This window comes from Carcharodon carcharias (genome assembly GCF_017639515.1).
Source record: "Carcharodon carcharias isolate sCarCar2 chromosome 36 unlocalized genomic scaffold, sCarCar2.pri SUPER_36_unloc_1, whole genome shotgun sequence".
Lineage (NCBI taxonomy): Eukaryota > Metazoa > Chordata > Chondrichthyes > Lamniformes > Lamnidae > Carcharodon > Carcharodon carcharias.
This window is the reverse complement of record NW_024470726.1, coordinates 4,381,200-4,396,736: the sequence shown is the minus strand read 5'-3', so window position 1 is coordinate 4,396,736 and position 15,537 is coordinate 4,381,200. Positions and strand designations below refer to the sequence as shown.

The window sequence follows — 15,537 nt, the reverse complement described above, 5'->3', positions numbered from 1 at the left end:
AAGTGCCTTCTCTCTGAAGTGTGGTCACTGTTGTAATGTCGGAAACGCAGCAGCCAATTTGCGTACAGGAAGCTCCCACAAACAGCAATGTGATAGTGAGCTGGTTTCCTAATGATGTTGGTTGAGGGATAAATGTTAGCACCGGAACACTGCGGAGGACTGCGCCCCCCCCACACCCACCTGCTCTTCTTCTCACCCGAGCAGGCAGGTAGGGCCTTGATTTTGCGTTGCACGCGCAAGACAGCACCTCCGACAGTGCAGCACTCCCTCAGTGCTGGCAATGGGAGTGTCGGCCTGGATTTTTGTGCTCACGCGGGGACTTGAATCTGGAACCTCGTGACTCAGGGACTCTACCGACTCAGCCAGCAGGAGTTCTCTAATGGTTCAGCTCTCGGTCAGAATGGTGCCAACACTGCACTGGAACAGGGAAGGAGTAACGTCTGCCAGGGTTTCCGTTCCTGATGGTTATAAAACCTGCTGGCAATCACCGTCAGGGTGGGACACTGGCTGGTGCGCACGCTCACAATGTTCTCCCTCAAGTGCAACACTTGCAATAATGCTGCAAAAAAAAAGTGACACTGATTAAAAATTTATTACAAATACAAATACAAGACAGATCGCAATAAAGATATCTCAAAAGCTTTTAAAAGGGCACATTAAAACTCCAACTTCGGGTACAGGAGTCCAACAGTCTTGGTGCACAGCTACCTGGTGTTGGGAAGTTCAAGTCACCCAGCAAGCAGACGGATGAGAGAAAAAAGCAAGGGGGCGAATTTCACAAAGTCACCCCAAACCCCATCCGCCCGGACAGGGTTAAAGTCGGCCCTGTTTAACGTAGGAGGGGCTGACACAGCCAAACCTGTACCTTCAGTCCACGCCTAGGAGGTACATCAGCTGTATCCATCTGCGCCAACACAAACTTGCTGTGCGTACAGGATAGCAAATTTACATTGTCTGATAAACGAACAGCAGCGTAACATGAAATTAAAAATTTTACAACAGTGACGCTCACCACCACCCCCACCCGATATTAAAAAACCAAGCGGGGGTGCGGGAGGTGTCAAGAGCTAATTCTTCAGCTCCTGTCGAGGCTGTCTGGAAGGTGGTGTAAAGTGAAAGTGTCAATCGTCTTTTTTTTTTCCCAATGAGGACGAGCAGAGTAGGTCCGCAGCAACTCCCATTCGATGAGGAGTTTACGCTTATCGCTCACGTAATTTTAGCACAGGTTAGGGCGTTGTTCCTAAGCCAGTAGGCACGGCAGGGATGCTCCTGAAAGCATCTCCAAAGGTGTCAAGCATCCCCCACACCCCCCACCCCTCCCCCCCCCCCCCATTGACCTCATACTTTAACAATCCCTGCGCTGAACGTGGGGGGGGCCCAGTTTCTTTTACCAGAAGCCAAAAGTTGCGGTTAAGTATTTCACTGAAGGCACCTCGCTCCTGTGGAGCGTCGGGAAACTGAGGGTTTGGCGCAACTTAAAAGTGGTTACAAAGAAAGTTAGAGACGGCCAAATGACTTTAGCAGCTGCTTTCTTCCTGATCTGAAGGAAACGTATCCAGGTCAGGGGAAATGGTTTGAATTTCTTTCATGGTTCGAGAGATTCAGAACACTCAGTGAGTGGCCAGAGGCGGGAGGTGGGGGGGGGGGGTTTACCCATAACAGAAACACAAGGCATTTCAGGCCGTCCACTTTGTGCCAAGCAGCCAGAGAAGAAGGGTGCTTTAAACAGAAAGCCAGTTGCTGGCAGCTGCCCCGGGACAAGGGGCTGATCAGCTCCCAGCTACCAAGCTGTAACAGAGCTTAGGAACTATCCCAAACCTATCCCCACCGGGAGCGACCAAGGCTTAACACAGGGTGGGACTATTCATTGAGATGGAGGATTAAACTCCGCTGCAGCTGATATACTGCACCTACCCCACCCCCCCACCGCAGTAACTGGCTGACAAACAATATTAAGCACCCATGTTACACATCTCACAATCCTCTTGTACTATCCACAAGGCACACGACAGCACCTCACCAAGGCTCCTTCGACAGCACCTGCCAAACCCGTGACCTCTACCATCTAGAAGGACAAGGGCAGCAGACACATGGGGAACACCACCACCTGCAAGTTCCCCTCCGAGCCACTCAACATCCTGACTTGGAAATATATCGGCCGTTCCTTCACTGTCGCTGGGTCCAAATCCTGGAACTCCCTCCCCCTAACAGCACGGTGGGCTGTACCTACACCACAGGGACTGCAGCGGCTCAAGGAGGTGGCTCACCCGCCACCTTATCAAGGGGCAATTAGGGATGGGCAAAAAATGTCGGCCTAGCCAATGATGCCACTAATGAATGAAGGAAAGACACTAACCCAGTCTGGAGGGGCAATGATACTGCTGGGGGTGAAGTTGCAGCCTAAACAGACACCAAATTATCTGTTATTGTGATTCGCTGGAGTCCAAGTGAGGACACCACGCTACTGGACCCAGATTGGCACAGGCAAGAGACCTTTGGCCCAGAGCTATCACTGACCAGTTGCTCGGGACACCTGTCATGGAATTTGCCTTGCAACCTCCAGATCTCCGAGCTTCCCCTTACAGTGATCCGCTTTTCCGGAGACTTCCTCAAAAAAACTTTGCGACCCTCCCTCCCTCCTGGGTTCGACAGTTCCTGCTTCTCCCAAGTCCACAGCAAAAGCCGCTCGGTCGCTCTTTATTCGTTCTTGGGACGCGGGCAGGCCGGGGGAGCTGGCGAACCTTCCGACCCCCGAGTCACCTTCCAGTCCGTTCGTCCTGTCCTCTGCGAGAAATCTTTCAGTCTCTCCTACTTAAGATGCTGGGTAAGTCCAGCCGCATTGAAGAAAAGCTGCTTCTCCCCACACCTCGATTGAGCTCATGAAACAGTCAACTGGTCGTGGCAAAGTCAGAATGCACCACTAACCTCAGGGCAAGGTTGCAGAAATAAGGGGAGGCAGTGGCATAGTGGTATTGTCACTGGGCTAGTATTCCAGCGGACGCCCCCCGCCCAATCCTCTGGGGACCTGGGTTCGAATCCCACGGCAGATGGTGAAATTTGAATCCAATCCAGCAAAAATCTGGAGTTGAAAGTCAGATGATGACCTTCAAACCATTGTCATAAAAAACCCATCTGCTTTGGAAAGGGGAATCTGCTATCCTTACCTGGATCTAGCCTACATGGGACTCCAGACCCACAGTCGTGTGGTTGACTCTTAAATGCGATTAGGGATTCACAATAAATGATGTGAACGAATTAATTAAACTTGCTCTGTATTCCCGTGAGTGTAGAAGATTAAGGGGGTGACCTAATCAAAGGGTTTAAGATGATTAAATGATTCAATAGAGTCAATAATGAGAAACTATTCCCTCTAGTGGAGGGGTGGGGAGTCCAGAGCAAGGGGGTTAGGACCTTAAAATGGGAGCCAGGCCATTCAGGGGTGATGAGAGGAAGCACTTCCTCACACACACACACACAGGGGGAGAATGGGAATCTGGAGCTCTCCCCCCCACTCCCACAAAACAAGCTGTTGAGGCTGCAGTGGGGTCAATTGAAAATTTCAGAACCGAGATGGATGCAGGGTTACAGGACCAAGGTTGACAGTTGGAGTTAAGATACAGACCAGCCAGGATTGGAATAATGTTGGCACAGGCTCGAGGGGCTGAATGGCCTTCCTCCTATTAACCAGGAACATGGGGGGGAAAATTCATGAAAAAAATAACGGTTAAAATAATCTGACGATGAAGTAAAACCTTAATCGCAGCAGGTTTCCCCCACAGGTTCCTCCTCCTCAGCAGCAGCAGCACTGGGACAGAAGAGGGGGGGGGTCTCCCTCCAGTCACTGCATCACACGTCCAGAGATTGGGCCCTGTTGGTGGCTGCGCCCCCGTCCGGGGTTGAGAAACCTATCAGCCATGATTGAATGGCGGAGCAGACTCGATGGGCCGAATGGCCTAATTTCTGTTCCTATGTCTGATGGACAGAGGGCAGCTGGAGGCCACAAAACAAGACGAAGACAAGGGGAAGATCCGACTGGCCTCTGAGATCCTGGAGTTGCCATGATGGGGGCACCCGAAATCCGGCCGCCTGCGCCCGCGTGGGTGAGGGGGGGTGGGGGTGTGTGGTTGGCTTGGGAATACTCCCTTGTGGGCACTGTCCAAATTTGGAGGAGGGGGGGGATGACTCCGCCTGAGGCAGAGGGGGCCGCTTGAGCCGCTTCAGTCCGGCCTTGTCAGGAGACGGTTGGGCTTGCACCATAGGTTGATGGTCGCATGCCCACCACCACAATTGTCTACGAGGGTGGGTGTCACCCAGGCTGGAGCTAGCCAGTGCACACGGGAATGGGGTAAGGGGGTTGGGGGGGGATGGTGGCAGGTGTAGGATAACTGACCACAGCTGGGGTCCCGGAGTGACCATGATGCCCACCTCCCACCCACCCGGGGGAACCCTGCCCCCAAGACGTCTGTAACACCAGAAAAGAAAGATGGTGGCTGGGCCCGAGAAGGAGGCAGGCATTCTGGAGCGAGCGGTCATTCAAAAGGGCCTTTCACACGGGTCGGTCTGTTCTGTGGTTCTACTGAGAAGTTGGGGGGGTGGGGGGGGTGCGGTGGGTGGGTGGGAGGAGCTGGATTTGTAGCGTCGAAGGTTTCGGGCTGAGTCTTTCCACAAACGGTGCAATGAAAACGAGAAAAGAGAGTGGTTTGAGAGAGAAGGCGGTCACTATAATCCTGGCTCCCAGGGTTCCGGTCCGCAGAGAGATCTGGCTGGTTGGAGCTGAGACAAGGGGCTTCGTGTTGGAGGGGGCGCTTGGCGTCCAGGTCCAGGTGGTCAGATTGCTTCGAGTTCTTTCTTTGGAAGGGGCCTCCTGAACAGCAAGATGTGAGGCTCTAAGGAAGAAAACAAGGCAGCTCACAAAAAGAACTTGCATTTCCATTCGCGCCCGTCACGTAGTGAAACGCTCCCTAGGGGCTTCAGAGGAACATTATCGAACGAAATGGGAGATGTTTGGGACAGACGGCCAAAAGCTCGGTCAAAGAGGTCAGTTTTAAGGAGCGTCTTAAAGGGGTAGAGAGAGAGATGGAGAGGTTTAAGGAGGGAATTCCAGAGCTCAGGGCCTCAGGCAGCTGAAGGCACGGCCGCCAATGGTGAAGCGATGGGAACTGGAGGAGCGCAGAGATCTCAGAGGGTTGTCAGGGCTGGAGGAGGTTACAGAGATAGAGAGGGGTGTAGGGGCTGGAGGAGGTTACAGAGATAGGGAGGGGTGTAGGGGCTGGTGGAGGTTACAGAGATAGGGAGGGGTCTAGGGGCTGGAGGAGGTTACAGAGATAGGGAGGGCTGTAGGGGCTGGAGGAGGTTACAGAGAGAGGGAGGGAGGAGGGGTAGAGGCTGGAGGAGGTTACAGAGATAGGGAGGGGTGTAGGGGTTGGAGCAAGTTATAGAGGTAGGGAGGGGTGTAGGGGCTGGAGGTTACAGAGATAGGGAGGGTGGTAGGGGCTGGAGGAGGTTACAGAGGTAGGGAGGGGTGTAGGGGCTGCAGGAGGTTACAGAGATAGGGAGGGGTGTAGGGGTTGGAGGAAATTACAGAGATAGGGAGGGGTGTAGGGCTGGAGGAGGTTAGAGATAGGGAGGGGTGTAGGGGCTGGAGGAGGTTACAGAGATAGGAAGGGGTGTAGGGGCTGGAGGAGGTTACAGAGATAGGGAGGGGTGTTGAGGCTGGAGGAGGTTACAGAGATAGGGAGGGGTGTAGGGGTTGGAGGAAGTTACAGAGATAGGGAGGGGTGTAGGGGCTGGTGGAGGTTACAGAGATAGGGAGGGGTGTAGGGGCTGGAGGAGGTTACAGAGATAGGAAGGGGTGTAGGGGCTGGAGGAGGTTACAGAGATAGGGAGTGCTGTAGGGGCAGGAGGAGATTACAGAGATAGGGAGGGGTGTAGGGGCTGGAGGAGGTTACAGAGATAGGGAGGGGTGTAGGGGCTGGAGGAGGTTACAGAGATAGGGAGGGGTGTAGGGGCTGGAGGAGGTTACTGAGATAGGGAGGGGTGTAGGGGCTGGAGGAGGTTACAGAGATAGGGAGGGGTGTAGGGGCTGGAGGAGGTTACAGAGATAGGGAGGGGTGTAGGATGAAGTTAGAGATTGGCTGTTGGCAAGGAGGGAATTGAAAACAAGGATGAAAATTTTAAAATGGAAGTGTTGCCGGTCTAAGTCAGTGAGCACAGAGTGAACGGGACTCGGTTCAAATTAAGATAAAGGAGAATTTTGAAAGAGCTTAGGTTGATGAACTCACAAAGAGCACACACAGTGAACGTGACAGAAAAGCTCCACATGAGCCACACCCCAGCCCTATCGCAGCAACCTGTCACATTCTCAACAGTGCATAATCTGACAGGCAAACTTCCCTCGTCTCACTGCCCTTGCCAGATTACAGCTTCTTAGCAGCTCCCGACTCCAGTACCATCAGCCTCGTGACGAGCCAAGACAGTGAATGTCCACAGGCTATTTGACCACGGAGGGCATCACAGCCAGGCCAAATCCCCCCCGTCACACGACAAGAATAGCCGGAGCGACCTGGTGACATCTAGGATTGGGAGCCAAGGCTGAACTGTCCATCAGCCCTACCCTGGTGTAGGGTTGCTGAATCCAACTGGATAACAGCATAGCAAGGACTGGGGATTGAGTGGGAAGTCCTCTGAGGCTGTACAGGCAGATCTTCTTGCAGACGGAGTCTTGCGTTTACCAGTGTAGTCATCAGTCAGATGCTAACTTGAAAATCCAAAACTTTGCAAGACACTTTGGTAGTGCAGAACATCGGGTATTGCTGAAAAAAAGTGACATGTTGAAGCTTTCCGTCTTGCACTCATCAGGACACTCGCAAGAATACCAGAATAAGGGGAAAGTGTTGGGCATTTGCAGGTACTGGAAGCTACATATATTAGTACACGGGGCCCTGTTCTTTGCAGACAGAAAGAACATGTACACACATTGCGCCTGTTTCAGCTGAACAAAATAAGTGACAGCCATTCGCTGACTCATTCCTCAGCAAAATGCCTTGTCCAATCAGGGTTTAAATTTCAAACAATGCTTGGCAGTTAAGTTCAGTCGCCAGCACTGGTGCATTCTCCCTGGCAACGCTTCTACCAATCAGAGTCCACTTGCCAACCAATCAGCACTCTCTTTACATTCAATATAAATTATTGTTTTCCCCTTATATTGGTATTCTTGCAAAGTGTCCTGATGAGTGCAAGACAAAAAGCTTCGACGTGTCACCTTTTTCAGCAAAACTCAGGTTCCAATAAGTGCTAATAGGGCCAAGAGGTGTGATTGCGAGAATTAGTCCAAACGGGCTTAGGGTAGGGCTTGGGAGGTGGTGGAAATCTCGCTTCACTCGTATTTTAATGACTAATGCCAGCCGGCGTTACCTGGCTCGTGGATCATGTAGTGAATCCAGCCCGGGCTCTGCTGAACTCCCAGGTTCCTCCACTCGGTCTCGGACATGAGGTGTGTCTTGGGGACCAGCTTTGCTATCTTCTTGGGTAGCATGACGTGACTGGGGAAAGTGAAAGGAAGGTATTAACCGTTTCGGTGTAAAACTTGCCAGCAACATGTGAAGCCAGGACACAGTTGGAGATTTTAACTCTTCAGTGCAGTGGCCTCCTCAGTCCGCAACCCCACCGCCCCACACCACACCCCCACCCACACCGCGCCCGCCACCCACCCCCCCCCCCCCCACCACCACCCAGACTATGACTTTGCACCAGATCTCACACATATAGAAACTCCTGTTGCAAACCGAATATTAAATCACAGCAAAAACCGCTTAAAAAGTACCCAGTAAGATCCTGTGGAGTGTATGGACCCCACCATAACACTTCGAAAGGACTACATCGGCTGGGTAAATGCAAGCGTCTCTCCTCTCTCTTGGTCTGCTCTGGACATCAGAATTGCAAGAAAGACTTGCATTTATATAGTGTCTTTCACAGCCACCGGACATCTCAAAGTGCTTGACAGTCAATGATGTGCTTGTGAAGTGGGAATTCACCAAGGCTCCTTCGACAGCACTTGCCAAACCCGTGTCCGCTACCATCGAGAAGGACAAGGGCAGCAGACACATGGGATCACCACCACCTGGAAGTTCCCCTCCGAGCCACTCACCATCCTGACTTGGAAATATATCGGCCGTTCCTTCACTGTCGCTGGGTCCAAATCCTGGAACTCCCTCCCTAACAGCACGGTGGGTGTACCTACACCACAGGGACTGCAGCGGCTCAAGAAGGCAGCTCACCCACCGCTTTCTCAAGGGGCAATTAGGGATGGGCAACAAATGACGGCCCAGCCAGCATCGCCCACGTCCCGTAGATGAATAAAAAAAGAAACATGCAGCGGCCAATTTGCGCACAGCAAGATCCCACAAAGAGCACTGAGGTAATATCCAGATAACCTGGTTTCTTAGTGCTGTTGGTTGAGGGATAATAAATAGCCCCAGGACACTGGGGGAAACTCCCCTGCTCTTCTTAAAGCTGGTGCCATGGGATCATTTACCTCCACATGAGCACTCAGACTTCAGCATCTCATCCGAAACACAGCACCTCCAGCGGAGCAGCACCTCCAGCGGAGCAGCACCTCCAGCGGAGCAGCACCTCCAGCGGAGCAGCAACCTTGACTTTTGTGCTCGAACTCTGGTGTAGAACTTGAACCTAATTCCTACTTTGAAACATATAAGATCCTGAGAGGTCTTGACAAGGGCAGATGTGGAGAGGATGCACCTCTTGTGGGAGAATCTGGAACTGGAACTGGGCGGGGGGGGGGTTCACTGTTTAAAAATAAGGGGTCGCCCATTTAAAACAGAGACGAGGCGAATTTTTTCACTCAGGGTCGTGAGTTTTTGGAACTCTCTTCCTGAAAAGGCGGTGGAAGCAGAGTCCTTGAATATTTTTAAGGCAGAGGTGGATGGATTCTTGACTAACAAGGGGGTGAAAGATTATCAGGGGGGTAGGCGGGAATGTGGGGTGGAGGTTACAATCAGATCAGCCATGATCTTATGGAATGGCGGAGCAGGCTCGAGGGGCCGAGTGGTCTCACTCCTGTTCCTAATACGTATGTAACCTGGAGCCTCGAGACTCAGAGGCAAGAGGGCCACCAACTAGTCACAGCTAACACGGCATCCAAGTGAGTGTGGTCAAAACTGCCCCCGGGGCTCGAAAATCCAGTTAGCTAGATGAACGATCACCCGAACAGACATAAAGTAATAACTTTGCACTGGGAACTGATCGTAGGCAATACAGAATTTAATAAGGCAAGGTCACTTAATTTAATTCCAATAATGAATTTCATTTAATTCGGATAAGGTGGCCTTATTAAAACATAAGATTCTTAGGGGACTACAGGATAGATGCTGAGAGGTTATTTTCCCCCTTGTGGGAGAGTCTAGGACCAGAGGGCATAATCTCAGAGTAAGGGGTCACCCATTTAAGACAGAGATGAGGAGGAATTTCTTCTCTCAAGAGGGTTGTTACTCTGTGGAATTCTTTACCGCAGAGGGCTGTGGAGGCTGGGTCATTAAGTATATTCAAGGCTGAGATAGGCAGATTTTTAATCAGAAAAGGAATCAAGGTTTACGGGGACAAGGCAGGGAAGTGGAGTTGAGGGTTATCAGATCAGCCATGATCTCATTGAATAGCGGAGCAGGCTCGATGGGCTGAATGGCCTACTCCTGCTCCTACATCTTATGGTCTTAAGAGATTTTGAGCAACCGAATGTGCGTTCCTTTGCTGAAATGTGGATAAAGCGGAGTCTGGACTTCGATAAAAAAAAACTCGTGCCATTGCCACGATCTCAAACCACAGCCACACCCAAGTGAACGTGCGATGGATTTAAGGAGAAAGGACAGCATTTTGCAAGCAAATAGAGACAGCCCAGTCCTCTACGTTATCAAACTCAGAAACTGGCTGTAAATGGTTGATAATAAATGAACTTAACATGACAATGACTTTCCTACAAGATGCAGGGCGTGGTCCACCTTTCATTTCTGTTCTGTAAATGGGAGGAGATCCGTATTTTCCAATGCTTTGTAATTATTTGGAAACTGAAATGTCCATAATCGTGCAATTTTTGTATTATTTTCTACTTTACTTTTATTTTCATGATTGTCTATCACTATGCGCCACCTGCTGCCATGAAGCTTTCTCGCTAAACTAATTTGAGAATCGCTGTTTGCACCGAGCAGGGTACAGACTGTACCCTCTCACCAGCTCATTGTGCTGGCAAAGCTTGAAACAGTGTCCAAAATTAGATGCGATTCTGCAATTGCACAACATTCGCTAAACAATCCCTAATGTGCTAGGAATTATCTTAATTTTAATTCATTTAACTGGATGTGGGTATCGCTGGCTGGGCCCAGCATTTATTGCCCGTCCCTAATTGCCCCTTGAGAAGGTGGTGTTGAGCCGCCTTCTGGAACTGCTGCAGTCCTGTGGTGTAGGTACAGCCACAGTGCTGTTAGGGAGGGAGTTCCAGGATTTTGACCCAGCGACAGTGAAGGAATGGCCGATATATTTCCAAGTCAAGATGGTGTGTGACTTGGAGGGGAACTTCCAGGTGGTGGTGTTCCCATGTGTCTGCTGCCCTTGTCCTTCTAGATGGTAGAGGTTGCGGGTTTGGAAGGTGCTGTAGAAGGAGCCTTGGGGAGTTGCTGCAGTGCATCTTGTAGATGGTACACACACTGCTGCTACTGTGCGTTGGTGGTGGAGGGAGTGAATGTTTGTGGATGGGGTACCGATCAAGCGGGGCTGCTTTGTCCTGGATGGTGTCGAGCTTCTTGAGTGTTGTTGGAGCTGCACTCATCCAGGCAAGTGGAGAGTATTCCATCACACTCCTGACTTGTGCCTTGTAGATGGTGGACAGGCTTTGGGGAGTCAGGAGGTGAGTTACTCACTGCAAGATTCCCAGCCTCGGACCTGCTCTTGTAGCCACAGTATTTATTTGGCTAGTCCAGTTCACTTTTTGGTCAATGGTAAACCCCAGGTTGTTGATAATTGGGGATTCAGTGATGGTAATGCCATTGAATATCAAGGGGCGATGATTAGCTTTTCTCTTGTTAGAGATGGTCATTGCCTGGCACTTGTGTGGCACGAACGTTACTTGCCGCCTAATCCAGGTCTTGCTGCATTTGGACATGGACTGTTTCAGTATCTGAGGAGTCGCGAATGGTGCTGAACATTGTGCAATCATCAGTGAACATCCCCACTTCTGACCTTATGATGGAAGGAGGGTCATTGATGAAGCAGCTGAAGATGGTTGGGCCGAGGACACTATCCTGAGGAACGCCTGCAGTGATGTCCTGGAGTTAAGATGACTCACCTCCAACAACCACAACCATCTTCCTTTGTGCTGGGTATGACTCCAACCAGTGGAGAGTTTTCCCCCAATTCCCATTGACTCCAGTTTTGCTAGGGCTCCTTGATGCCAAACTTGGTCAAATGCTGCCTTGATGCCAAGGGCAGTCACTCTCACCTCACCTCGGGAGTTCAGCCCTTTTGTCCATGTTTGAATCAAGGCTGGAATGAGGTCAGGAGCTAAGTGGCCCTGGCGGAACCCAAACTGAGCGTCAGTGAGCAGGTTATTGCTAAGCAAGTGCCGCTTGATAGCACTGTTGATGACCCCTTCCATTTCTTTACTTCTGATGGAGAGTAGACTGATGGAGCGGTAATTGGCAGGGTTGATTTGTCCTGCTTTTTGTGTACAGGACATACCTGGGCAATTTTCCACATAGCCAGGTAGATGCCAGTGTTGTAGCTGTACTGGAACAGCTTGGCTAGGGGCACGGCAAGTTCTGGAGCGCAAGTCTTCAGTACGATTGCCGGAATATTGTCAGGGCCCATAGCCTTTGCAGTATCCAGTGCCTTCAGCTTTTTCTTGATATCACGTGGGGTGAATCGAATTGGCTGAAGACTGGCATCTGTGATGCTGGGGACCTCTGGAGGAGGCCGAGATGGATCATCCACTCGGTACTTCTGGCTGAAGGTTGTAGCAAATGCTTCAGCCTTATCTTTTGCACTGATGTGCTGGGCTCCTCCATCATTGAGGATGTGGATATTTGTGGAGCCTCCTCCTCTAGTGAGTTATTTAATTGTCACCTCCATTCATGACAGGATGTGGCAGGACTGCAGAGCTTAGATCTGATCCGTTGGTTGTGGAATTGCTTAGCTCTGTCTATCACTTGCTGCTTACGCTGTTTGGCATGCAAATAGTCCTGTGTTTTTCGCTTCACCAGGTTGACACCTCATTGTTCGGAATGCCTGGTGCTGCTCCTGGCATGCCCACCTGCACTCTTCATTGAACCAGGGTTGATTCCCTGGCTTGGTCGTGATGGTAGAGTGGGGGACTTGTCATGCTGACAACCAATTTAAGATTATCAGTTGGGCTCGCAATGTGGCACATTTGTGTGCCCTGGAAGCTACATACATTAATACAAAAGTCTCTGTTCTTTGCAGACAGAAAGAACACGTACACACATTGCACCTGTTTCAGCTAAACAAAATAAGTGACAGCCATTCACTGACTCATTCCTCAGTGCAATACCTTGGCTATCAGGGTCAAGCTGCCTGGTTTAAATTTAGATTGCCAATGTCTGGCAGTTAACTCTCAGTCACCATCAGTGGTACATTTCTCCATGGCAACGCCACTTGCCAAACAATCAGTACTCTCTTCACATACAATATAATTTGTCGTTTTTCCCTTATATTAGTATTCTTGCAAGTGTCCTGAGTACAAGACGAAAAGCTTCAACATGTCTCTTTTTTCAGCAATACTCAAGTTCTATACTATTAATAAATGAATTATTAATAAACTAATTAATGACTATTAATAATCAAATTATCTATCTATGGCAGCTGCTTTCTAATGACACAAATGACACCTGAAGTATGGAAGGTCATTTCAGAGCCTTTGTTGTGCAGGTTGTTTCTTAAGACTGTTAGCACCTGATGAAAGGACATCTCACAGTCCATCCAAATGATTTACATCGCGTCAGTCAAGCTCCTGTGAAGCTGGAGGTGGGCGAGGAAGGGTAGCAGCGAGCTGCCACACGTCATCAAGTCCAGTTTTAGAGCAGAAAAGGCAACCGGTCTCTTTCTTTTTTTGTATAAACCACATTTCCCAAGGAATCTGATTTGGCCTCAGAATTGTATCCAATTCTGGGCACCACTCTTAAGGATGCCAAAGCTTTAGAGAGGGTGCAGAAAAGATTCACAAGAATGGTTCCGGGGTGAAGGTTTGGGGTAGAGAATTCCCAAGATTCACAACCCTCTGAGTGAAGAAACATGTCCTCATCTCAGTCCAAAATGGCCAACCCCTTATCCTGAAACTGTGACCCCACCGTGTTCTAGGCTCTCCAACCGGGGTGGGGGCTGGGGGCGCAGGGAACAGCCGCTCAGTACAGGAACCCTCACAACATTTAAGAAGCATTTAGACGAGCACTTGAAATACCGTAGCACACAGGGCTACGGGCCAAGAGGTGGAAAACGGGGTTAGAATAGGTAGGTGCTTGATGGCCAGCACAGACATGATGGGCCGAAGGGCCTGTTTCTGTGCTGTATAACTTTATGACCCTGTCAAACCCCTTAAGAACGTTATGTTTCAATGATTTCATCTCTCATTCTTCTAAACTCCAGAGAGTATAAGCCAAGTCTACTCGATCTCTGCTCGAAGGATAACACCTCCTGCCAGGAACCATTGTAGTGAGAACAAAAACAGAATTACCTGGAAAAACTCAGCAGGTCTGGCAGCATCGGCAGAGAAGAAAAGAGTTGACGTTTTGAGTCCTCATGACCCTTCAACAGAACAGGTACAGGGTCATGAGCACTCGAAACGTCAACTCTTTTCTTCTCCGCCGATGCTGTCAGACCTGCCGAGTTTTTCCAGGTAATTCTGTTTTTATTTTGGATTTCCAGCATCAGCAGTTTTTACCATTGTAGTGAGACTTCTTCGTCATGTTGTCCATCATTGCCGCCCCCCCCACCCCCTCCCAATATTACAGATCCACAAGTCATTTCTCTTCCTAGCTGCTTGCTTGCTGCACTTGCATGCTAACTTTGTGGTTCATCTACAAGTACACCTGTAAACACCAACATTCAGCATTGAGAAAGCATTCTCCTTTCCCAGATTTCCCTAGGATCTGGTGGAGGCCAAGATCATTACCTGAAAAGGAAAAACGTGCAACGCCAGGGGGAAGAGGGTTGTTGGGGGGGTAGTGGCACAAGGTGAATTACTCCTTCAAAGAGCCAGCAAGACATAATGGGCCGAATGACCTCCTTCCAGTGTGGGATTTAAGGGTGGTGGTGGTGTGGAATTAAAGAACCGACTCACCGACAACACTTTGCAGGCCAGCCATGATGTGATTGATGGGGTAGACCGGAAGAGGCTGATAGAGCCACTTCCGGGACTACAACTCCCATCAGCCAGCAGGCTCGGGAAAAAGCCCTATCCAGGTCAGCAGCTTCCGGCCCCGGGAAAGCGGCTTTGCTGCAACAGACAGACAGACGGCTTCCGGTTGCCAACGGCCAACATCCGGGTCTGGACCGGAAGTTCCGGACCCAGGCCGGAAGTGGGCCACGAGAGGCTGAACAAACAATAAAAAGTTTTCAGCTTTTTAGCAGCAAGAAAAGTCCCAGTGAATCCTGGGGCAGGATTAAAATGCAAAGTTACAAAAAAAGTCCGGCGGGAAGAGAGGTAGAAAAATCGGTGATTATAGATATAAAAAACACGGTTTCGCCACAGAAGGACGAATTAACGGACAGTACGTCACGTTTTCCCTCCCCCCAGGCCTCCCCCGCTCACCGGTACTCGAACTCGCCGTCGTTATACCGATCGGAATAATAAATCTCGTTTCGATCCATTTTCCAACCGCCGAGCCTGTTCGCAGCGCCTCCGAACCCGCGCGCGCAACCTCCCCATTGGCCGCCGCTGCCCTCGCTCCCATTGGCCGGCGGTCTGTCCGTCAGCCCACACACCCCACCCCCTCCCTTATTGGCCGCTGCTCCGCCCCCGCCCTCTCGCGGATCGGCCCCCTCCCCGCTCCCATTGGCCCGCCCCTTCACCGCTCCCATTGGCCTGCCCCCTCCCCGCACCCAATGGCCCGCTCCCATTGGCCGCCGATCCTACACGCGCCTTACTCCCGCCCCTCCTCTCCCATAGGTCCGTCCCCGTCGGCAAGTCCGCGCTTCCATTGCTCCACCAGCTGTCAGTTAGCGGGCCGTTGACCGCCCATTGGCCCGTCATCTGACCCAACCCCCCGATCTCCATTGGCCGCCGCTCCTTCAGCTGACCCGTACACCCCCCCCACCCATTGGTGCTCGAGCTGTCAGTTAAACTGCCGGCCCCTAACTCCCGCCTCTCCAGCCTCCTATTGGTCAATCTCCCTCCAGGACCCAAACACAGCCCGCTCCTATTCGCCCGGTTTCTGTCAATTTGCCTCGCATCCAACAGCTCGCGCGCCCCATTGTCCCGCCCCCGAGCTCCCGCCGCCTCCATTGGCTTGCGCTCCCGGC

At 51.1% G+C, this 15,537-nt stretch overlaps 1 protein-coding gene across 2 annotated transcripts; it reads right to left on the bottom strand.

Moving 5' to 3' along the window:
• Window positions 1-3,098: 3,098 nt before the first annotated feature.
• LOC121274295 (cyclin-dependent kinases regulatory subunit 1-like) lies at window positions 3,099-14,960 on the bottom strand. 2 transcript variants are annotated; one of them, XM_041181530.1, is made up of 3 exons: window positions 14,828-14,960; window positions 7,414-7,541; window positions 3,099-4,886 (listed from the first exon to the last, which is right to left on the bottom strand). In XM_041181530.1, exons 1-3 carry the CDS (start codon window positions 14,884-14,886, stop codon window positions 4,828-4,830), a joined length of 246 nt encoding a protein of 81 aa, XP_041037464.1. In that variant the 5' UTR covers window positions 14,887-14,960; the 3' UTR covers window positions 3,099-4,827. The 2 variants fall into 2 exon arrangements, with proteins under 2 accessions (XP_041037464.1, XP_041037463.1); XM_041181529.1 differs by lacking the exon at window positions 14,828-14,960 and adding an exon at window positions 14,189-14,393.
• Between the last annotated feature and the right edge of the window lie 577 nt (window positions 14,961-15,537).

Excerpts from the sequence above, each read along its gene's own strand:
- LOC121274295 (XM_041181529.1), bottom strand. The coding sequence starts at position 14,283 with ATGTCTTGCTGGCTCTTTGAAGGAGTAATTCACCTTGTGCCACTACCC. Across the intron at positions 7,542-14,188 it reads TGCACGTTTTTCCTTTTCAG|TCACGTCATGCTACCCAAGA; the intron begins GTAATGATCTTG and ends CACTTTCCCCAG. Across the intron at positions 4,887-7,413 it reads CTACATGATCCACGAGCCAG|AGCCTCACATCTTGCTGTTC; the intron begins GTAACGCCGGCT and ends TTTCTTCCTTAG.